The sequence below is a fragment of the Meleagris gallopavo genome, chromosome 6, assembly GCF_000146605.3.
Source record: "Meleagris gallopavo isolate NT-WF06-2002-E0010 breed Aviagen turkey brand Nicholas breeding stock chromosome 6, Turkey_5.1, whole genome shotgun sequence".
NCBI lineage: Eukaryota > Metazoa > Chordata > Aves > Galliformes > Phasianidae > Meleagris > Meleagris gallopavo.
The window spans coordinates 1586726-1611036 of NC_015016.2; the positions used below are offsets into that span (position 1 = coordinate 1586726).

General features: G+C 42.4%; 2 protein-coding genes and 1 long non-coding RNA gene across 5 annotated transcripts in view; 1 reads left to right on the forward strand and 2 right to left on the reverse strand.

The window, feature by feature from the left end:
* HHATL (hedgehog acyltransferase like) overlaps positions 1-245 on the reverse strand; it is a 13369-nt gene extending 13124 nt beyond the window's left edge. The window contains exon 1 of the mRNA XM_010712252.3: positions 23-245. The gene's annotated coding sequence lies outside the window, so the exon portion shown is untranslated. The remainder of the gene's footprint in view (positions 1-22) is intronic.
* A 3589-nt stretch (positions 246-3834) lies between these two features.
* The window catches only part of CCDC13 (coiled-coil domain containing 13), a 31392-nt gene continuing 10915 nt past the window's right edge, over positions 3835-24311 (reverse strand). For 2 of the 3 annotated variants that reach the window (XM_010712259.3, XM_019616193.2), the window contains 12 exons: positions 23676-23765; positions 23289-23405; positions 21249-21353; positions 19681-19845; positions 17982-18158; positions 16811-17017; positions 15756-15892; positions 13728-13811; positions 12841-12969; positions 10235-10389; positions 6515-6629; positions 3835-5982 (listed from right to left, as the gene is read on the reverse strand). In XM_010712259.3, coding sequence (XP_010710561.1) covers positions 5823-5982; positions 6515-6629; positions 10235-10389; positions 12841-12969; positions 13728-13811; positions 15756-15892; positions 16811-17017; positions 17982-18158; positions 19681-19845; positions 21249-21353; positions 23289-23405; positions 23676-23765 — 1641 coding nt within the window. In that variant the 3' untranslated portion in view covers positions 3835-5822. Of the gene's footprint in view, positions 5983-6514; positions 6630-10234; positions 10390-12840; positions 12970-13443; positions 13500-13727; positions 13812-15755; positions 15893-16810; positions 17018-17981; positions 18159-19680; positions 19846-21248; positions 21354-23288; positions 23406-23675; positions 23766-24311 lie in introns of those variants that run through there. The other variant, XM_010712261.3, reaches the window with a different exon arrangement.
* On the forward strand, positions 5108-10228 carry LOC104911316. Its single transcript, XR_793815.2, has 3 exons — positions 5108-5183; positions 6326-6417; positions 7216-10228. It is a non-coding gene; the product is annotated as an uncharacterized LOC104911316 (long non-coding RNA).

The following is a 24311-nucleotide window of genomic DNA, read 5'->3' on the forward strand; positions in this document are numbered from 1 at the left end:
CATTTCCCTCCCCATTACTGACCTTAAGCCCCTGGGGGTGCCAGCGTCCTGCAATGCAACCTGAGGGCTTGGGGGATAGGAGGGGGAGAAAAGTGAGAGACAAAAAAAACGACCTTAAGGCAGAGCTTTGGGGGGCTGCTGGCCTCCCCTAGGGCATCTTTCAGCAGGGCAGATCTGGGGGCTTTGTCCCCCCCCAAAGTGCCCGCAGAGGAAGTTTGGCCGGGAGTGGAGCACAGCAACGGGAGGTATTTTTATTTTAGAGCAGCGCTGCAGAGGGGCTGGTTCAGGAGCTGTCTGTCACCGCAGCTGCTGGAAAGGACCTGAGCTGGCTGCCAAAGCCAACCCGGGCCAGGTCTGGGGCTGTGCTTCCAGCCTGCGAGGCTGACCTCGGTGCACAGGTGGGGAAACTGAGGCACGCTGTGTGTGGCTGAAAGAAGGGGCTGGCTGGGGATATGGGTTGAGTGATTTTGGGGTTGGCCAAGGATGAGACAACGCAGCATCTGGCATCTCTGTGTGCCCAGCTGAGCTCTCTCTGCCCGTTCCCTACAAGGTTTGGTTGAAGATCCTGGTGGGGTTGACCTCCATGAGCTGCCCTTGGGGCTGGGGGAGCGAATAAAGACAGGTGTGATCAACACCTCCATGGGCTGGTTGCATTGGGGAGAGATGTGGCACATTCTGGGCTCCAGAGAGAGGAACCACCCCAGGAGCTCAGTGCCAAGGGGCTCCCCATGGCCTGGGGCTGGATGAGGGCAAGGCAGAGCCCACGACTCAATGATGTAATAATAAAAACCACCAAAGCTTCATCTTTCTGCCACAGCTCCATCCCTACCCAGAGGAACTTGGCCCCTCGCACCCTGTTATAACTGACCAGGTGCTCAGAGGAGAAGTAATTAAGAGCTTGGTGTTGATAAGCAACAGACACAATTTACCATGCTCCATGTGACGGTGATGAGCCTCCACTCACTGACAGCAGTGTGGTTGGTGTCCGGAATACATCAGTGTGCCTCAGAGAAGGGAAAACTGTGTTTGCCCCTAAATCTTTTTCCTCACCCTCAGCACGTTCACCACCTTAGAAAAGAGGAAAGTAGGTCCCTTTATTTTTATTTTATTATTTTATTCGATTATTTCGTTATTTTATCTTGCCTTCCCTTTTATCTAATTTTATGTTTCGTTTTTACCCTGGGTAATTTGTGAGCTTCCTGGATGGAAAGTGCAGCAGAGGTGCGGCAGTTTTTCACAAGGCTCTGGGAACCGCGATGATAAAAATCATTTAGCTTTAATTTATAGATATTATAAAAAATTAGAAAAAAAATCCCTCACTCTCTATTTCTAATATAGTAAGATTTATTTTTAATGTGACCAGCGTGCCTTCCTCAGCACAGGGGACACCTCTGTGTTTTATTGCCCCAGTACTGCAGCTTTACTGCTAAGGGCTGTTTATGGCCTCGAGTTGATTTAATGACAGTATTTTCAAACATCTGTCGGGTTGCTGGAAGATGTGGTACATGAGCAGAGGGCACTCGTCTCTTTCATGTGCAGGGAAGTGAGTGGGAAGGTGGTGGGGCTCAATGGAAAGCCTTACCTCATCCCAATAGGGCACAGCACCAACGTGAGATGGGGACACCCTCCTCCTGGCCACTTCCACCTGCTTCATACTGCGGCCTCCCTGCTGCTGGAGCTGCTCTCTGTGAGGTGAAATGGAGGAGGAGAGGATTGTAATAAACAACATGTGTTGCTTCATACTGCTTCAAGTTCCCCCACCAAGTCTGCCCATGTACGTGTGCAGCTGGGAGCTTGTCAACAAAGACCTCAGCAGGCACCTCCCTGGTTAGCAGAGCTTGGGAGTAGGAAATGTCCATCCAAACTTCCATCCATTCAAACTTCCATCCATCCACCCACCCACCCACACATCTACTCATCCATCTGTCCATCCAACTTTTCAACCTTCCATCCCAGGTCACCCATGACATCTTTCAGTCCCCCAGAACAGTCCTGCCTTCCCCCCATGGCCCCCAGTGATCCCACCAAAGCCCTACACTCCCCCCAGGATCTCCTGCTGCCCTGGGAAGAGTTCCACAGAAAGCTCCCAGCACTTGGCAAGGGCAACACCCTGCATTATTTGAAGCCTGCTGCCTTTAGCTCTTCTTGTCAAGATCCCCTTTCCTTCCTGCAAAAGTACAGATAACTGTTCTTGCTGACAAATGAACTGCTCTAAAACCCAAAGCTTCATCCTGTGCCAGCAGATGGGGTTTGGAGCCTTTGCTCTGTAAGAGGAGACGTGTGGGGATTGAGGTGGCATTTGTTGAGTGAGGCTGCCCTGTCCTGTGGGACCAGCCAGCTCTGAGCAGAGCTCGGGGGGGAGAGGATGAGCGAGAAACCCAACACCCCTCTTGGCTCAGCGGTGGCTTAATTTAGAGCACAGGGGCTCTTCTGTGGGGTTTTTCCATTTAAAGCTCATTCATATGTCATGCACGGGGCGATGGCCCCAGTGCTTGCAGGGCAGCAGCAGCTGCTGGTTGCGGGCAAAGCAGTTTTCCTTTGTCCCTTTCTCCCTGCTTCCCCCTGCAAAGGTCTTAAATGCATCTCCTCCTCACACCTCCCTGCTCTGCAGCCTTTCCAACGAGGCATTTGCAAGCCAAGCTCCCAAAAACCAAAGTGACCAAGTGCTCTGGAAAGGAGACCATCTCCCAAATGCAAAACCTCCATAGGTTCAACGCCTGGGGAGGGCACACACCCCCCGCAGCCCAAATCCACGGCTCTAAATTGGAGCAGTTACAGTGGGATCAGCTTTGACCTACTGGCTGATCCTCTGCCGCTTGGCTCAGCAGAGCCCAAGGCACGGAGAGCTTGTGTGTGTCGATACCATCTATATTTAACTGTGCTAATGCAACTTAATTCACGTTACGGCCAGCTGGGGCAGCGGGCTGCACTCTTGCAATGCTTGCTGTCTGTAGGTAAGGCTGCTTGTAACAGGCCGAGAGGAAAACGCTGACAATTAATCGAAGGTCAGCAGGATTTATTCCCAATGGCTCAGCTGTACTGTTCAAATGGGATGCATCCATCAGGCACTTTCTGGTTGCTTAGTGGAAGCGCTCTGCTGAGACAACCTTTGGTCTTTGGACTTGTGTTCATAGCACACGGTGGCTAAAAGCTGCCTGAATCCCAATGAGGAGTGTCCACAGCTTCAAATACCTACAGCAGAATTCACCTTAGGGCTGTTCTTCACTGCTTAAGTGCTGCCACCAGCCCGCGTCAGCAGCACGGAGCGTTGTCATCGCCATCAAAACTGCAAAGAGAGACTGATAAAACTCAGAGCTTCTCAAAAAGTGGTCTGTGACACAACTCTGTGCTGTATGAAGGCTGTCCCAGTGAAGAAAAGCTGGGTGTTCACACTGCTTTTATCTGGCAGAGAGAGGCACGGTGATGGCTGGCTGCAAAGTGAAGCCAGTGAGATTCAAATGAGAATTAACTCACAAGATTTTAATAGGCTGGTTGTTGATCTGGTAGGAGAAACTTCCAAGGAAAGCAGGCAATCTGGGAGGTTTCAGATCAAGCCCAGCTGCATCCCTACAAGAAATGTAGCTCAAACAGCACATCAAAATTGTTGGGGAGATTCTCTGGCTGAGGACCTGCAGCATGGGTTTCTGCAGTGAGACCAGTGTTTGCAGTGGTTTTGGTCTCAGCAGCTGAGCTAAGGCTGCTTCAAAGCTCTCACTGGGTTTCTTAAGTTCAGTGACAAAACTATATGACCTGTGCCTCTCCCATACCTTGAGAAAATGGGAATCAGCTGCTACAAGGGTCAGTATGGGCAAAAGTCAAAGTCAGGTCACTCTGTTGGTAGTACAGAGGAAATTTATTTCAAAACTATGGTGAAAACTGAGAAGGTCTGCAGAATTTGGCCTGAGTTCAGATCCCCAGTACTCTGTGATGGGAGACAGATTACACATTGCACATTCACTGTGATTGACTTCTTCCCCCTTCTTCAAGGCACCTTCTGGTTGTGTGCATCAGGAAAAAAGGGAGAAAAATGCTTCTGTGCAACCCCAAACAAGCATATGCTTAAAGAAACAAGTGTTGCAACACTTAAGAGGTTTGTACCATATGCTATCAAGCCATATGTGTTCTGTAACATCTAGCACTCCCATTTTCTCATCTGAGTTTCATCGGTTGATTCACTGCCACCTCAGGAAGGATTTTGCTAGAGAGCATTATGAGGACAGGAGACAAATACCAACCACACATTGGAAAGGACAGCAGTTTTCCTCTTATGTACTTACGGGAAAATATTATTGATTCACACTTCTGTGTAAGCGAAATCAGAATCTCCAGCTGCAAGCTGGCAGCCTGAGCTTAGCAGCCTCTGCATAGCAAAACCTCCACGTTTTGCCACAGCTCAGGCCACGTTGTTGGGTGATCTCCCTACTGCAGGCTCTGAAAATATCTATAGGAGGTGGGCTGAATTATTCCCTTTGGTCTGTGCTGCATCATGCATCATCAGGATGGAGCTGAACAGAAAGGAAGTGCTTGCAGCTCACTTGGACAAAACTTTGTCAAACCCTCAATTTCCCACTCCTCCAGCTGACAGGAGTGTATTGTGGGTTGCAAGATGGCCTTTCCTCTGGTGCTTCCAGCAGAGCGAGCAGGAGGAATCTGACAATGAGCAGTTTTGGCCCCACATGTTGTAGAAAGATCCATTTGCTCATGCTGGGTAGGGAGCAGTGATTTGCCTGTCCACAAATCCACTACAGGATGGTGATGGCTGGGGTTAAAGTCTGACAAACTTCACGCTCACAAAAAGAGGCTGACAAAGCAAAGCAGAAAGAGAAGAGTTTTCAAAAGACTTTCATCTGAGAAACAAGGCAGCACTATTCAAAAAATGACTAGCTCTCTATTTGCTTGTAATCCCCAAGGCTAGCTCTCTGCTGGCAGGCTGCATGCTAATGCCTTATTAGCTTGCATTTGGTGCTCTCATCCTGCTGCAAGAGAAAAGGACAGAGACGTAAGAGTTTTCAGCGCTTTCAAAAGTCCCTACTCTACTGTAATAAAGCTGCCTGCTTCCACCAGCACTTCTTTCTAATGAGAACAACTCCTGCCTGATGGATGGCTGCAGAGAAATTGGGGAATTCAGAACCCAGATGGCCAGTTTCATATGGAATGAGTTATTACAGGGAGCTGCATTTAAGGTAAGTCTTACTGATTGGAGGAGCACTCCACAAAGTTTTCTTTTCCAGTGGAAAGTCTACTGAGTTTCAGAAACCTCCTCTGCCATTATGTTCAAGCAAAGAAAGAAGCTGGGATGGTCAATAGAGAGCCTACAAAGTGCATTTGCAGATATTCTCAGGCTAGGCTAACCAATTCCTCAGCACTAAAGTGCTACAGACAGCCTTAGGCAGACCAGTGTCAGTGTGCTGATAACAACAGAACTTGGTTTGCTGCTGGCAGAGCTTTGGAAGGGGGCTTGCATAACTGTTGTAAGGCAAATTCCTTCATATGCTGATAAAGGCAGCAGTGTAAAGGATATCGAGCCCTCTCTTAAATGAAACTAGGGAGGCTTTGTCCAAAACCACACTGCAGAATTGCAGCTCTCTACATGCACCAAACTCTGGCATGTGTAGCCTGGGAGCCACCTGCTTGCTAACTTCTACAGCCTGAATTTGCCAACATGCAAAATCTTCAGTCTTTCTGTATTCCATCTCCATCTCTCCTTCTCTCCTGCAAAAGCTGAAGACATGACATGCAAAACTACAGTGCATTTCAATCCATGGGCACAACTCCTGGCCTCTCTCCTTTCTTTGCAGTTCAGAGGGCTCTGATTATCTTGCTTAACTCTTCTCTTGTTTCTGCTGCCGAATGGCCTGCAGAAAGATATCCTTCACTTGGTCCATTGTGTCTTGGTACAGCTTAAAGTCCTCCTCTTTCTTTCTCACAGTAGTTTCCAAAGCAGCCTTCAGAGCTTCATTCTCATCCAGCTGGATCACAAGCCTATGAGGAAACAAAAGGAAATTTTCATGTGAGCTTTGGAGCTTCAAAACAAATTAGAACAGTGCTTCAGCTCCAGGGAAGAATTGACTGAAACTCACGCTCTCTGGTAATTTTTTAACAGGCATGAGAAAGAGCAGACCTATAAACACTTGCTCCTTTTCTCTCAGAGACAGAAAAAGATATTAAAAGTCAAAGATTCTACTCAGATGTTTTGTTAAAGATTATAATTTTCTTTTTCACCAATAAGCTTGCAATCAATAGCTAAGAAAAGAAAAAAATAAAGGTGTCTCTCTTGAAGTGCTTCATGTTGCTTTACATTTCTGTGTATCTGTGTCATTTTCAGGTAGTTGGTATAAGAATGATACAGGAAAACTCCATCCAGAGGATCTGTGATTTGTACAGTTTGCTGGTTTTCCTTCTGAGGAGCTGGTCCAGGTAATATCACTGCTAGGAGGACAGCAATGAATCTGAGCTATTACTGAATAGTAATACTGAATGGCAGTAATGCAGCATAGAGGAAGGGAAACCATACCTTGTGCTGAGCTCCTCTATCTGTGATTCCATAGGCAGCTTGGACAGCTGGGCTGCAGAGAGCTCCTTCCTATCACTCATGTTCAAGGACAGCCTTGACTGACCAGCAGAATGACCTGGAAATTTCATCACAAAATGCAGTGTTAGTAAAACAAGCAACACAAGCAATCTTTTTCACCTTGTGAGACTTCAACTAAATCTCAGAAAACAGTGAATAAACACAGTTGTATGTATATCCAGGAAGACAGTGTAAATATATAGGACACAGTTTTATTTTAACCTCCTTCCAACAAAATTAAAGCATGATGAATATGCATTTTGGGGCTAAATGTGTGTTAAGTAATATGTGTGTTTACCTATCTAGACAGGAAAAATAATCCAAAATATTCAAGTGCCCAAAACAATAGGTGATAGTGTGGAAGCAACCAAAAAGTATGATTTTAATGTATACCACTGTATTTCATTTAAGCTAATGACAGCTGTTGCTTACTGAATGCCAGTGATGTGGCACTTACTAAGACAGCTTTTTGAAAGTAATTTTTGATCCTCAGCATAAACATAATCCAGATTAAACTCAGTAAAGTAGTTAAACATGCATTTCAAATTAAGATTGTAAATTGAAAATGCTTTCCAAAATAAAGTCCTCTCAGAACATGGAGTGTTGTTCCTGTGATTTTAAATGGACCCAAAATCTTATTTCAGGATTATATAGGAAGGGTTATGTGAAGATATACCTCAAATTTACCACTGGGAGTGGAGAATCATATCTGGGAGTGACCAAGGAATCCCTACAACAGGAGGCTCAGAGAAGACAAGCAAGGACAGTGTGCTCACAAAGCTCAGAAAATAACATAGCAAGCAACTATAACTACTGGAAGAGAAGCTGGACTAATCTCAACACCAAAGGGTGTCCATCATTGTAGATAAACAGCTGTGTCAGTTGAGTAAATGTAAATGGCTTTCCCTAAAATAATCCACAGAATGTACTGCCTTTCTGAGCCAGCCAGAGCAATAAGGGGGAAGTGCATATGTGGCTCAGTCCAAAACAATATAAAAACCAACCAAACTGACCCTTGAAGAGAAGAACAGGCTTCAGGAGGCTTCAAGCCATTTGTTCTTCTTGGTAGCTGAGGACACTCAGCATCATGATGCTTTGACTAGTAATGTGAACCATATTTGATTCAACTGCATCTTGCAATTGCTACACTGTGCTTGTGTTATGATTTCAGTATATTGTTGTATCACTTTTCTACATTAAAATCCCTTGTAATGCAAATACCTTCTAATAAGCAAATTTAGTATTAAAACATTGAATCTTTCTCATATGGAATATCTAAAAGAATGTGGTCAGGGAACACTCTGAGTACAAAATGTATGAGGAGAAATGGTTTAGAACTTGATGTTGTGTTTCACAGCACTGAGGAAAAGCTGCTTTTAATCTCCTCTGGGATTATTCTTTGCTAATTAGAAATTTGGATAAGACAGAAAAAACCCTAAACCATCATTGATTTTAAAACATAACTGAGTTGTTTCTAACTACTCAGCATCCCTTGAAATGAAGAGACTAGGAACGTTAGATTAGTAATTAGATCAGCTCACTCCAATTTTGCATTTTCAAAAAGAAAATATTATGTTAATTAGCGGGTTCTCTAGTCTCTATTTTATGCTCAAGTTTTCATTCCTTATTTCCTCAATTATCTGGCATAAAAGAATTTATATAACCTACATACTTTGCTGAAGAGCTATATTACAGTCTTGTAGACTTGTTTCTTGTATAAACTCCAGAGAATTTTGGCACACCACAAAGGGCAGAGCTCTCTTCAAACAGCTGTGGTGAAAAACTGTTACCTCCTCATCTCATGGACTTACAGAAGATTTCTTCTTACCAATTTTACTGCCAATCTTTTTCTACATTTGCTTTTAGTCCTTTAGCAGACATGGCTAATGAACGAAATATATAGTAAGAAGAGGTCTGTCAAGCTGGTAAGAACAGCCTGCCTCCTTCAGCTCTGAAATGCCAGCCTCTCAGAGGTGAGTTACCAAACTATACAACAGTACTTGGCCAAAATGGCTCTGAACCTGAAGAGTTTATCACTATATCAATTTGAGTTTGCAAGGGAAAATCCAAGTTTGCCACATGCAGGATAGCAGAATGCTTTACACAATCAGGCTGTATAAAAGTTTAAGCTCTAAATATCAGTTTCTCCTCTAGAAGACAGCACCAAGATGCCACTATAAATTTAAGGCAATAGGTCAGAAGAGAAAGCCTGGCATTGATGGCTTATTCCCAAACTCACCTGCCTACTGCCTATCTCAACACACATTCTGATTTCTTCCTCAGAAAAAACTGTCTGAGAGCTCCAACACCTCTTACATTCAATTCCTGCTGGGAATCACAAGTGGTACCCTATGGTACTACTTTTGTGAGGCCCTGCAACACTCTTCTATCAGAATGAATGTCCTGTATCCCACAGCCAAAGGCTGCAGCAGTTGGCTTCCAAGCCCTGTTTTATCTGACATGGTGCTGGTCACTGAACTGCACCTTTCTGTTTTCTGGAGGGAGTCTCTCTATTGGGATCTAAGCTTTTCTGCATCACTTAATACAGAGTCAGTTAATACAGTTAAAACAGCTCTGAAAGTCAGTGGTAGCAGAAAAAGACATGAAAATAAGCCAGTGTTGGCTGGGGCTCTTGTTAAGGGCACAACAGTTCTGCTTACCTTGCCTAACCCACATCAAAGGAGAAACAAGACATCAGGTGGAAAGGGAGGTCACTGTTCATAAAGGTCATGGTGCTCAATGCAGATCAGCTGTAGGAAGCTGATCAGGTGGGATTAGTACACAAAATAGTGCTGGATGCAGTCACTGTAGAGAACCACACTATGCATCTGCTGAGCTCTATGGCCAAAGATCACATGTTCCAGTGTGGGGCAGGCCAAGAGCACGTATCAACACTGTAGAGAAACCTGTGATCTCTCTAGTAACTGCAACTCAGTCTGATCCATCAGCCATCTCAGTATTCATCAAATTGAAATTCCTATTACTGCTGTTGGTCTGTGGGCATTTAAACCCTTTTTACTTTATGAAAATACATATAAAAATGGAAATTTCTGGAAAAGTTTCCTTTAGAATATGTGTCGTTTTATTGGTTTAGACACTTTACAGAATCAGAGTCCTCAAGCAATAAAAGAATCTGATCAGGGAAATAAAAATTTAACATCCGCCATGAATTCTCCTCCTTTAACTATGCTAGTAAGGCTTTCATATTTATAGCTGAAGATTAACATGTTCATGGGATAATAAATTACACCGGATCTAATTACTACATCACCAGCAATAGTTTTTCATAGATGCTGACAGGCCTTAAATTGGGATGCGTCCTTTAATTCTGCTCTTAACCTTCAGATGAATCTCCCAGGCAGAAGTACAAAGGGAACAGAGCAGTGGTCATGATGGGGACACAGTTCTTTCAGTAGACCACCAACCCTATGAAAACAAGATACTGCGAAAGTCCTGGTCTCACTTAAATCTATGGCAGAGTCCTTTTGAGCAAAGAGTGGCGAGGATTTCATCTTTGGTATCACTCCACTGTTGGTCCAAACCCCTGGGTGTAAGGTCAAGCATTTATGTAGGTTTGAGAGATGAGAGTCCAAATGTTGCTGCTGTCTGTTAACCACTGAGGTGAGATGGGGGACAAAGCTGTAGGTAAAAGCTCCACCTCACCTGTTTTGTTTTTCAGAGGAGGTTTCTGTGTACTTGTGAGCCTCCCTGGATCCATTTGTAGTTTTTCAAGCTGCTGCTCCAAAATGACACATCGCCGCCGCTCTTCCTGAAGTCTCTTCTCAGCTTCCAAGACTTTATCACTGCCTTCTTCTATCCTGATATACAAAAAAAGAAAAGAAAAAAAAAGGGTGGTTCAAAGCTTAGTTATCCTGTGATTATAAAGAGTCAGCCAGTCTTAGCACTGAATCCTACTTCATGTTGCATAGCTCCCAACAGAGGGAATGAGAGTTTTCCATGCATCCAAACTCAGAAATTCCAATGCGGTTCTTCCAGATGACATCCTTTCAATTTGAAAAGCAGAATTAACTAATGAGTATAATTATAAATAACAGGTTCATTAATAGAGGCTGCCTAGATCCCTCAACACCAGCCACTTGTGTGAATTTCCTACTCAGATGAGCAACCAAACTGCAGAGAGCTTTTATTGCAGGGATAAAAAACTGCATTTTTTTAAACATTGAGAAGGAAATTTGGAAGGAAAACAGTTTATAAAAACAATGCCTAGCATTTAACTGTTCTGTGTCAGTTATCTGCAAGTACAAAAAGAAGCTGGATGTTACTTTTAATAAACTTGGTCATTAGACACCGCTGTGGAAGGAAAAAAGTGGAAGAGAAGGCAATGCCTCACCCTGCAACACAATAAGGAAGAGCAAACTACCTCTCTGTTCACCTCCCATAACATCTTGGAAAATTAACTAAATGTGCACACACAGATGCAGTCAGTGGTGCTTCTCCTGGGGGCAGAGTCTGACATCAACTGATGAAGAGGAATTTAAAGCTAAATTTAAAGAGAGAATCCTGAATGGACTCAATGTATTGGATGGTGCAGAGTAAGACACTCCCTTGACCCCATGGGTGATAGTGGATTATTCCTTGAATCAAAAGATGTGATTAGCCTTATTTCCCTCCCAACTAACATAACCAAAAAAAACATTACAACTATAATAAAGTTATATCACTGCATTTAAAAATCTAACTACAGGCAAGGCTCTGACCTCGTGAATTACCATGCTGGTGACCAGCTGTGTGAAGTTGTATTTCTCCTCGGTGGTTCTGAATGGATTAAACTATTGTTTGACCAGGTGTTCCCATAGCATCCACATACAACAAACAGTGGAGAAAAATGACAAGACTAGTTGGGTTTTATGAAATTTTCCACCAATATGAGCAGCAAACTGAAATCTTGCTCTAGCTTTTCCCCTTCCCAAAGTAGGGCCCAACCCTACAGCCTGCTAACAACACAGGGTGTTCTGACAGTATATTCTGCTCTGCAGTAAACAGCTGTGCAATACAGTCTTAAATTCTAAAGCCTGCTGTAGAAAAATCCTACTTGTGTAACCATTCCCAGTGCTCTCCTCTTGGCTTAAGCACTGTATACATCCCTTGAGTTTGTTGACCTATACTCCAACAGAGGAAGGGGAGAGGAGGAATGCCTCCCTTTTTTACGTATATTCATGTTGAAATATAACTGGATATGATATTATCCTGAGGTCTTCCAAGAATTATTGCATACAATCTCACAAAATTTACTTTACCTGCAGGAGCCTGTGATAAATGTGTTATAACTGTGGAGCTGCTGAATCATCAGTCTATGGTACATTTTACTTATAACTGCATTTCATTGCCTCTGCATTCTTCATTATCCCATATCCACAATGGCCCCAATTCAGCAATCACTCACACCTCCACCCTTATCTAATTGCATAGCTCTATTAAAGTCACTGGGCTTACAGACATGAACAAAATGATCCCAGTGCATATTTCTAGGACTTATTCCTTAAAAGCACAGGAGATGATATACTTTTTATAACTGTGGTAAAGGTGTTTTTTTTTGACTGTGATAAATTGTACAGAACAAAAATTAGATAAGTGAGAAATGATAACTAGTGCAAAATAAAGCAAGCAAGCAAGTGGTTCCTATCATTTTTAAAAACACAGAGAAAAAAATATCTTCTTACAAGCTGGAATAGAGATTTGGGAATGAGATATTATACAGTCTCTGACTGGGAAAAAGTCAGTGGCTGGATGGTTTCTAAAGAGCAAAGACTGCTTTGCTTGCCCTCTGAAAGCATAGCTTGATTTTAACCTTGTCTCAAATTGAACTGAATAATGACAACAAAAACATCACCTCTATGCTTCAGTTAAACCAGAAGAAATTCATTAAAAAGGTGAAACTTAAAAGAATGTGAAATGCTTCTCAAGCAGAAGTTGGGTTGTAATTACAGTATTTCTTACTGATGAATAATACTGCTGCCTCAGTAACGCCACACAAACACAAATACACCAACTCCAGTTTTACCTAAGTGTAGCAGGCTTGAAGATGACTCCAATTTTTCTGCACTTTAAGGAATAAATAAATAATAATAAAAAAGAATCATCAACTAGGCAGTGAAACTGAGCAGAAGAATTTGAAAAGCCACTATTTAAGGAATGTATCACGCTGGCAGAACGTAGCATAGCAGACAGCATGGCACAAACTCTCACGTGTTTCAGCCACTCCTTAAGCTCAGCATCCCATAAAGGATACAGGCAGAATCAGTTGCTACCTTTTCTGCAGCACAGCGACCAGTTCCAGGAGCCTGTCTCTCTCCACTTCTGCAGCCTGGCACAGGGCCTTGTGCTCTGTGATCTGCATTTGCAGCACTTTGAAATCCAGGCTGTCAATGCCAGCAAACCTAAAAGCAGCAGAAGCATAAAAGTGTCTGTTTCCCATTTCACGAATGAAAGAGATGACAGCATTTGAAAAAACACATCAAAATACACTTGTCTGAAGAGCCAGCCAAGATGCACTGCTAGGCTCACTACCTCCCCCCAACATCAATCCCCATACTGCAATATATGGAATATGTGGAAACAAAGCCACTCTTCTGCAGCAGTGCTCTCCCTTCCCATCACCCTTGAAAACAAACTTCCCCTGCCATCAGTTCACAGACTCTCCTCCAGCTGCTGCTGCCAAAGTAAGAGAAGCCTACGTGAGGATTCTCCAAAGTGCTACATTAGGCTATTAAATGGCTTGCTATTGATTTTCTCTAACTGAAAGGCTTCAGGCAGCATTAGTAAAATGGCCTTTCTTGTTCCTAATATGCGATGAAATGAAGGGGCACTTTTTCCACGTATTTCTTTGTTATGTACTTCATTTCTCTTCTTACCTCTCCACACAGAAGTATTCAGGAATATCTCCTTTAGAGCCAAAAGCAGGAGAAACCTTGGTGGTTGGGGATGAAAAATGGAAAAAAAATGGGGTATAAAACTAGCAACTGATTAAAAAAGCAAGACAGCAAGAGACACTACAGCCTTTGTCAAAACCCTCTAACAGTGTCAGACAGATGGTAAAAGAAGCTGCCATTACTAAAACAAGGCAGCTAAAGGCTGCCAGCAGCTTGTGGAGTACAACAGGTTCTCTTTCTTGTTTCAGAGAAGTTGATACACATACCTTCCAGGTGTGATGTTGCTACTGAGAAGGGAAGGTTTGGTAGCTGCTGATTCTATAAGCATATGACCCATCTTGGACACCGTGCTGAAAGGAAGAAAGCTTTGTTAAACACTGACCTCTACAGAGGGCAGTCCTCCAAGAACTCCTCTGATTTTCCAATGTCTGTGTTTAGTGCTGCCTCGCAGGGGAGAGCCTCCTAGAGCCTCCAAAGGGAATATCACACAGGCTTTGCACACACCATAATTCAGCTTGCTGTCTAACCCCACAACACACTGCAAAAATGTTCAATGTACAAAAAATGAAGCTCAGTTTTTCATCTCTGTGCTTCCAGAGGTACTTTGCTGGCACCCCATGCCAACATTTTGTACCACAACATTGTAGCATGTGGGTGTCAAGAGTAGCCACAGAGCAACTGGTGAGCAGAACCATCAAAACCAACCTACCCCTGTTCCACAACAAGGTTCAGAACTAATTCTTGAGTTCAGCCATCTGAAGGCAATTCCCTATAGATGTAGCCCGTGTTTTCTGGTCTTTAAGCTGCAGCTAACAGAGGATAAAGCCTTAATATAGCACAACAGCTATCTAGGCTGTGACTGGTTAACCCATCCCAAAACCAAGTGAAGGTTGGTAACGACAGACATGGCCCAGTCTTAAACTGCAGATTTTTATTTTAACGTCTCCAAGGGGCTTTAGATCCTATTTATAGCATTTTTCATTTCATCTTTCTTGATAGGAAAAGATGATTCACTAAAGTAAAATGGAATAGATGTTTCATCAGCTTATTAAAGTTAATGGAATGAGTGAGCCCTGCTGACCGCATTATTAACAGCTCTTGCAGATTCAGACTCCTTTGCTGCCTACCTGACATCAGCCATTGTCTGGCCAGCACCGTGTTAGCTACATGCACAAGCAATTATTTATGCATTGCACTCAGGAGCTCCTACAAAGCCTGTACCCAGCCCAGCTTTCATGTTCACCCTCCTGCTTACTATCAGCAGACATTTGAAGTAACTGGCAAAGAAAAAAATAAGTGGATAGAACACAGATTTGCCCCATGAGAGCACTGCATCTGTGAAGTTACAAGTCAGAGAATAAAGCCAATTGGGAGTGCAGAACCCTGGAGATGCTACCACTCTGCAAGAGAAACTTTCAATTAAGGACAGTGTTCTAACTCTCATTTCAGAACACTCTGAAGAGTCTTTTTTAAATTTTGTGGTAATGTTCTACTTAGACACAGCTGGAGACAGCTGGCAATTTTCAAGCCAGTCCTGGTGTCTAAAGTAATGTGGTAGTCTAGCTAAGGTTTCAAAAGAGAAATTAGTTGGAACTTTAACATGGTAAAAAGTTTACTCCTTCTGAGAATACCCACTTCAACTCCTCCTTAGCAACAAACCCAGCCTTTTAACAGGAAAGAATACAGCTTGCTCTGGTGTTGTGGTACCTTCACAGAGCCAGGCTGAGCCACAGCCTCATTAGCATGAACAAAAATCAGACTTACAGTTGTATTAAGATGAGCATAACTTACATGGACATCAGTAAGGCTTTTAAAAGGATGCTTGTTAAGAATAATGAATGTGGTGTGTTTTCAACATATCTGCGAGGAAACACTACTCAAAGCATCTTTATTGATTTAAGCAATGCACTGGTGATTTACTGTTTACCTAAAATGGAGTTGTGTATTAATTTGCCACCCTATTTTCAGAATGCTGCTCATTAGAAGCCCTGTTTCCCCTAAGAGAGAAGAATCACAGGCACTTAAGCTAACCACATAAACATTATCTGAGCTGGAGAAAGAGAATTAGCTGCACTACCATCATGCCAAATGTAGTAATGTCTGCAAGTCTGTGTATCCTTTTCTGTTCCAGGACAAATGTCCAAGAGACAATGTGATTACAGATTCCCATATATCGTAAACAGCCTGCCACAACCACTGGCAGACAGCACTAGTGGCCTGATAAAGTTGTCTGGGAAAACCATGCTTCTGAATAACTACAGCAATTTTAAAGAGTGACATTAGGGTCTTCTTACCGAGCAGATGCACTCCTTCCAACCTGATCACTGGCTGATGTCAGGGGCTTAAGCCCAGAAAAACGTAGATCTTCTGAGTGTGCACAGGGTGGTGTAACAACAGCTCCTGAATTGTCCCCTTGATGGGCAGATTTCTTCTGTTAATGTTGGAGCAGGTTACAAAACCAATTACACAGTTCAAAGAAAAAGAGCTGCATCAGTCTGATCAGCAAATCATGATTATTGCTAGAAGCATGCCAGAACTTTTAATATACAGGACCTGCTCAGAAATGTTTATTTACTTTCTAATCATCGCAGAACACAAAGCAAATGTCAGAAAGAAGTACAGTTTCATGTAAATCATAGGGTATACATGTCACTAGAGAAAACCTACAGTGCAGCACCACCACTGCCAGTATGGTTGGTTCGTGTCCCTATCACAAGATTTATCTTGGATTTAACACTCTAGCCCCCATTTCCAAGGTATCTGACAGATTCATAACCTCACCATAAACCTACAAGGGTTTTATATCTATGGAAACTGGATATCTACTCTTAACAAAACTAGACCACAGAAGAAGCCTTTGATATGTTAGTGAACTTCCTGTCAATTTCTATGCCTGTGTTCTAGCAATAGTACCATCTTGTTGAAGACATTTTAACATACTAGCCCATTAGCAGCCAACCTTTCCGATTTTGGGCATGATGGCAAACTGCTGATGTTGGCCTCACCTACATTTGCCTGCCTGCATCCTTCAGCAGCCAAGGACGGGCAATACTGAGAAATCCCTGCTCTGGCCCCATCCCTGCTGTCAGATGTACCACATCCTGGATGTGGAGCCACATGCTGATGGCATTAATATCCCTATGTTTTCTGCCGTTTAAACAAGTTGTGTTCAAACAAGAAAGAAAATTAGAGTTACAAGAGAATTCTTGCACCATCATTCCAACTGAAGTGACTGCCAGTAGGGCAGGTACCATCATGGTTAACATCAGAGAAGAAAGTGGAAAAGCAGATCTGAAATGATTACAAGTGTGCTTTTCTAGTTCTGACTGACCACATTTCTTCTGACTACCTGAAGTGCAAGTTGCCCAATCTCCTCTTCCAGCTCTTTAACCTTTGCTTCTCGTTCAGCCACCATCTGCCTGAGCTGCTCTATAAGGCAGTTTTGTTTCTGAGCCTCATTGTTCAAGTGCTGTCCTAGCAACTGCTGGGATTCTTTGTTCTTCTCGTCCTGCTGGCTCAGGTGCTTTAAGATTTCCTGCATTTGTTTCTGCTGGCTCTGATAAAATAGAAATAATGAGTGAAATATACATTTCTGTACACAATGATTAGAAGAAGACTCTGTGCATGGTTTAGATTCATCCAAGAAAAATATACACATTTATGAGTGCTAGGGCAAGCCACTGCCCTATCAAACTCATTCTCTGGTGTAAGCAAATTGATGTCACTATCTACTCCGAGAATTTCATCCATTATGTTTTAAGTGTGAGGTTACCTTGTCTTTTCTCAGCAGATAACCATTAAAAGAATTGCACAGCACATCTGCTTGCAATGTCCAGATGTGTTCTGCTGGATAAGGACAGTCTGTCCTCATTGGTCATATCAAGGCTTTAGCAACAGGATGGTTCAAATTAGAAAGATCCAAGCAACTGAGATAAATAACTCTGCAAGAGCATGACAGTGGGCATATATTTCAGCACCACTCCATCTTGAGTCCTCCTCTTTCAGTATTCCTAATTTTGAAGGTACCATATCCTCTTAGCTTCAGCTACTGCAACCAGATGTGCCTACAGTCTACTACTCATGATTCAGGACAGGTTCATGTGTTTTGCGTTGTGTAACACAGCAAATTAAAGTGCAAGACTGCAGGCAATCTCAGAGAAAAAAAAAAAAAGTAAAAACAAGTCTGAGATCAAAATAGAAAATACAGTCCAGCTTTTTGAGTCAGACATGAAGCCCTTCCTCTAACTACTCAACTCCCCTATTTCCATAATTCTGCAAAATGTTTCTAAACGACGCTTACAGCTTAGAACCATTCGATTCCAGCTGTCACTCCTGGTGCTGTTCTGCAGCCTTCACATAACCTGACCTAAAATGTAGAAGGGCTTTTGCTAACTGTGAAACCTCTGGCCATCACAGTGTGATCCATCAGTTTCCGTATACCCTAAGGTTGTGTCACTGTGTCTTTAAATGACTTCACATTTCATCATTTATAGAAAGAGGGCTGACTGCAAGGGCAATACCAGTAAGGCATCTATGAGCTCATCATCGTGTTTTCCTTTCTCCAGCAGGGTTATGATCTGTCCCTTCAAGGTTTTCACTTCGCTGCACAGCACTTTGTTCCTGGCTTTTGTTGCATCGAGGTTTTTTTTCACTTCCTCATGATTTTTTTTGAGAGCATCATGTTCCACAGTGAGTTTCTGCAGTGATGCAAACACATTAGAAGAAATGACAGTTATAGCCTGTCACCAAGCCCTGCATACTTTGGTGAGCAAAAAGAGTCACACGTTGACTGGAAGAATTGAAAGAAAAAAGGCATTGACATATCATACTCTTCCTAAATATGTAGAAATTATAAATAGTACTGCTCACTCTCTGTTTGCCACCATCAAAAAAAGACCAGTCTGATCAGAAATACAAGTAGACAAGGTTGATTCAGTATGTCAAGAAGCACACAATAATTTTGTGTTACAGTGTAATTCTGTATGCTCCTGCTCTTTTATTTGCCTCATTATCTTCCGTGGGGAAACTTTCTTATTTCCAGATACAGGCTGGTGATGTCACAGTGCCTACTAGAAGCAGTGCCTGCCATATGCTGTCTGCTGAGCCATGCCCTCACCTGGTTGGAACTGGTCAGAGAGCACTCTAATAGCCTTGTAGTTATGGACAAGTACAAGGAATTTGGGGGAGTGAAGCCTGAAATACAAAGGCAGAGTGAAACCATGCAGATTACAGTTATCAAGGGAAACCCTCCCTGTGCTGCCTGCCCATGGTTATAAACCTTTTTCATTCTCACAGCTGAGAATGAAAGGTGTGTATTACCCCACTGCTCATTCTACTGCACAGTTAAATTGTGGTGGCAACTAATTAAGCACTGCAGTGGTGTCAGATGGCTTTTGGAGAAGTGAATGCAGGAAAAGAGCTTAGGGAAATGTACTTTGCTAGCCTGTACATGTACAGCTGACACCTCACACTGCATCCCCCGAGTTTCTTGTGGACACAGAACTTTGTATCCTTCCCATTTTAGGGTTTACAACACATGCTATTAGCTGTAGCCCCTCTCAATCCATAAACACTGGATGCCTTTTTATCTTTGTAGCAACTAAACACAATAGATGGAGGGTAAGAGCCATTTTCAAAATGCCTCTTGAAATGAGTTTGGTGTAATTCTCAGCTTTATTCTATTCAAATGTAGGAGTCCATCACCATAAAGATACATGAGGTATGAAGGGCATGCTTGTATTTAACACTTCATAAAGAATGCACACCTGGTCATAAGGAGAGAGAGATCCTAGAAAGGTTGGATGCAGATGCAGCAGGGATTCTTCCTACATGTGACTACAGTGCAAAGTCTGTGTCAGCTGCACTGCATCCCTGTTCCTCCCTCCTACTGCCTAATGTCATATACCAGGCCGAGTTGTCAAGTGGCCACATCTCAGGCCAAGTAGATGCATCTGACACGTGAATCATGAAGTGGGGAGGGGCAGAGGGAAGACCTAATCATGTACTGAATGTTTTGCCTGGCCAAACAAGAGTTCAATGCAGAAAACAAGCATGGGAGTCTTTTGCACAGTCTATGAAGCACGACAGAACTTCCTCAAGCAGATCAGGCGGGCTTCCAAAATGGTATCCAGGTAGGATATGTAACACATACCCTGAAGGTAAGGCAGGATATTACACTAAATATCCCAGGAAGACTCAGATCAGCTCATAGGATTTTACCTCCAAGGCTTCTTTCCTTTCTTTTTCCAAACTGCGAATTTTCAGCAAGTTCTTCTCTTGGGCTGACAGCTTCCTCAGGTCAGTAAGAGCCAGCAGCTCCTCATCCGTTTCACTCAGTAATGTTCTGCTCTTGTTTTGACCCAACTGATTCTCCAGCTCTCTAACCTAGGGGACAATACAGAGGCCAAGCATCAAAAAGCACATAAATAAAGGGAGCTCAGACCGCAGCATCTTATCATTTACTTCTTGCCATTGTCATGGCTAAAAGACAGAGCAGTGAGTGTTTGAAAACAAAAAAAAACACCCACATTTGTTAGCTGCTAACAAACATGTGGTTGCCCAGGGCATCTGTGAAGGGAGGAGATATGACACAAGGTACCTAGCCTTGTTTGAGGTGTTCTGGGATGCTGGAGACACATAGGGCGCAGGATCTATAGGACATCCATACTCCTCTGGAACAATGACCAAAGGGAGACCCTGTGGCATCCCAGCTGGCATTAGATATCTGTGTGGGCAGCTGAACTCAAAACTGCTGCATCTCAGCTATTCACTGCAGGTTTATTTTATTGCCAGGAGGAAGAAGTGGGCACTACTACTACAGTAGTACATCTATTCTGCTCTTTTTTGGAGGTGTCTTCTGAGATAAGATGCACCCTGTTGATCTATTGACTGTAATTACTGACAAAAAAGGGGCCTGTGGAGTCTGCTCAGACACAAATTTCTGCAGTAGAGTACAGTGCAATATGTACAGACTTCAGATGAATCTCAGCCAGGGGGTCTAATGAAAGGAAAATGTAATTTGCCTCTGGGAATACAGAGATTAACAATTTCAGTCAATAAGAGTGCAAAAATCACAGTTCATTGACATATAATTCAATATCAGAAAAACAGGAAGACTGTGTTTCAAATTACATGAGAGAAGTTTTATGTAAGACACCGACAAACTGCCTCCCTGTCCTGATCTGACATTTCAGCTACACTGTGCTCTTTAGAGTTGAAGACTTTATTTTCCTGGGGGAACAACTTGAAAATCTTATCTGGCCTCAATTCTTCCCACGTGACTTCAAGCACTGAACAAAGGTGTGTAAGTCAGAGCACAGGGATGGACAAGGCTCCTTCTGTACTCAGTGGGGAGAGGCACCTTCACAACACCTTGGGATTTTAACTAAGCTGCCACAGCTCTCCAAGGTCACCAAACTCTCCTCCAACACAGTAGATAAATACTGGGGTTTGCATGTTTGCAGTAGACTAATTAATATACTCTCTAGGAATTCTGAAAGATTGCACACATCAATACATATTTAAAATTTAACACATCACCACAATACACATGCACACATGTGCATTAAAATAACATTCCAGAAGTTACCATGAAGCTTTTTGAACAACTGCTTTCCTCAACACAGAGAAGACTGATTATTTATTTGCAGTAAATACTTTGAATTGGGATACATAAGCAGGTATAGATGTTAAGAATGACTTAAAAAACTGTTTACCTCAGACATCTTCCCTACAGAGAGCATCCAGCACCCAGCTTGCAGAGCACACTATGCAGAGTCTGAACTCACCTTGCTTTGGAGAACAAGGATTTGCTGGGCTCGTCCACGCCAGCTGCCAGAATTGGTCAAGAGACTTTGGATATTCACATCCTCACCAACTTCATTTGCTAAGAGCTACAAAGAAGGGATTAACATTAGCAACAAGACTAGGTTGAAACATGTGCTAGGGAGAGAGGAGCAAAAGTAACTCTCTAGTGGTACACACAAAATACTGTATGTTTATACACAACTACAGCCTTTATCACCTGTACCTGATGTCCAGTGCCCCATGTGATGGAAGCTCTTTCAAATCATTATCATCGTACAGATTGTTGCTGCTTAGGAGGGTCTGATTAACAAAACTGCCTGTATTTGTTAAGGTAGATTTTTCAGTATTTCAATGTTTAGGTATTAGTCTTTGATTATTATTATTTTTTTTACTAATCCATATTTTACTGCCTGCCTATGGAGAGTGCCAAACTGGACCATCTAGCTGGATCTAGTTGGGTGTTGTGAACAGTACCCACTACTCCTGACATCCAATACAGTTTGCATAATAGACATCATGAATCAAACGGCCACAATATGTAAATGGCCTGATCATGTATCACTCCCCTCCTATCTCCTCTTTGCACTGTGATGAGAACATCTGCCACCAGCACTGCCACCAGGATGTGGTGACCCCTGTTACAGAACAAACAAGCCAGCTGTTGGCATTCTGATAAGAAATACTGATGCTCTCAAAGCAACGGCACTGAGTCTCCCAGATATGGTGACAGTTGTTAAGAATCAGGGAAGCATAACATGAGATATTGACTACAAAATCAAGCAGCTGCAAGTGCTAAGTGGGAACCTGTGCCTCCCTTGATGGTCAGGGATGCCTCCACCAGTGCTTTCCTTCTCTAAGGTCTGAGTGAGTGGCTCGTGTTCCTTTAGGTGAATTCAGAGTCTAGACTATAGACTATCACATGCTGATTAGTAGGAATTTGATCTACAGAGGATCCAGGTGATAAAAAATTCTAGGTGACTAAAAATTCTAAATAATAAGAAAGCAACAATACTAAAAGAATCAATGTAACAATAAGCTATGATGGTTGCTAAGATTTTTATGCAATAATACAGCTCTAATTACAACCACTAACTTGCAGGCACAACTTATTCTACCAGTGATCTCTAAAGGAACCTGCCTGTTCCCCTAAAACCAGGAGAAAGGTGTCAAACTGTGCTACCTCTTTAAGAAGAGCATTTCAAATTAATCACCAAGATTTACTAAGCATTACTAACAGTTTTCAAAGTATTTAATTACTTTATATATGATCTATAACTAGAACTAAGCAGGAACAGAATAGAGATCTTGTCTTAATACACACCCCTGCAACCAGGCATTAAGCCAATCTCTCTCACACAATTCTGAAAGAGCCACATTAACAAGAGCTAAAGTTAGTATGATGAGCATTTAAATTATTTATAAAAAGGTCAGCAGAGTTCTATTTTTAGAACCATATTCTCTACTCTGATCTGCATTGCAGGTCTCTTACGCAAAGTAATGAAACTAAAGGAAGCAGAGTACAAAGTAATGCATTAAAATCCATCATGAATCAAAAAGGAAAAGGTTACTCTGGATGTCACTCCACCAAGCTGTTTAAACGTGCTTTAGTTCAAGTATGATCTTTAATCTCATTAATGTTCATGGGACTGAAACCTACATTAAAAGTAAATACATAATTAAATGCTTTGGAAAAGAGGAATGGATCTGAATGTATGCTTCAGGTCAGTCAAAACCTGTTTTGCTGGACTGAAAGATTCAAACCTTCAAGTACCTTTACCAATGATATAGCAGAAATAATGGAAACATTCATCCACCTTCTGGTGGCAGAGTATGAAATCAGTGTGTGTCCATGTGTGCATCTTTCCAATGCAACTACTTTATCTGTGATCTCTTATACACTCAGAGCTCACTGCAATCATGGAGGCTAAAGAAAGCTCCAAGAAAAAGAAGCCATCTTCTGATTTCACATGAGTGAGATTGTGCCCAGGATCCCAGCCACAGACTTTGTCCTGGAACAGTACCTTTTGGGTCATCTTCAGTTCCTGTTTTGCAGATTGCAGCTGGTTACGATACTCCAGCACTTTGAAGTTGGCTGTAGTTAATTTTTCTTGCAATGCTTTCACCTCTGGACTTTCAGCCTTTGAAGAAAAGAATTTGGTAAGAACAGAATCTGCAGTGAAAAACTGAAGTTATTATAATCCACAGATCCAACAGAATCTCCTTCCAGACCCATGAAAATGCATTCCCTACTTTCTAGGGTACAGAGGAAGTAAAAACAGAGCAATCTGGCTACAAAATTAGTGATGGGGACACACCTCTGTCATAAGAGAAGAAATGCACAACAGCAAAAAACTAAATATCAGCTATTACTTCTGATCTGATTTCCTCTCCACAGGTACAATCCATACCAAGTTTTCTTCTGTCTTCTTCAGAGCTGTTTGTTTGATTCCTGCATCACTGCCACCAAGAGAATGTATTTTTTCCACAGCTGCCTGTAGCTGGAAAAAAAAATGCACTATTATAAAGCAAATACAGTGAAGAGAACACCTTCATGGAAGATTAACTGGTAAAGAAATAACAGCAATTTTAATGACCCTCTAAAAAAAAACAAAAACAAAAAAAAAGAGACCTTATTTCCCCCTTGTTTTTAAATATAACCAGTAGAAAACCCTTGTTCTGAAATGCTTCCCAAACTGTACTACAACTGTAGTATTTTATTGTGGAACAACTTCAGTGTTTTCTGGGGAATTTTATCATCAGAGGTTCATAAAATAAGTATTTACATATATCAATGAATGCCCAGTTCAGTGCAGATCAGGATGATGTTGTTGCCAGTTTTCACTTTTCAAGAAAATCAGGATATTCCATAAAAAGCAGATACCTCTGTCCACCAGAGGAATTTAAAAGGAGACATGACGACTTCATGCCCTACATCTGTGATTTAGTAATGATGTCAACACCCATTTTCTTTAGCTAGTGTAGCTTTAAAGTAGTATTTCTCAGTGCGTAAAGCATATGTCTGCTATTGCTTGCACACAGAATGA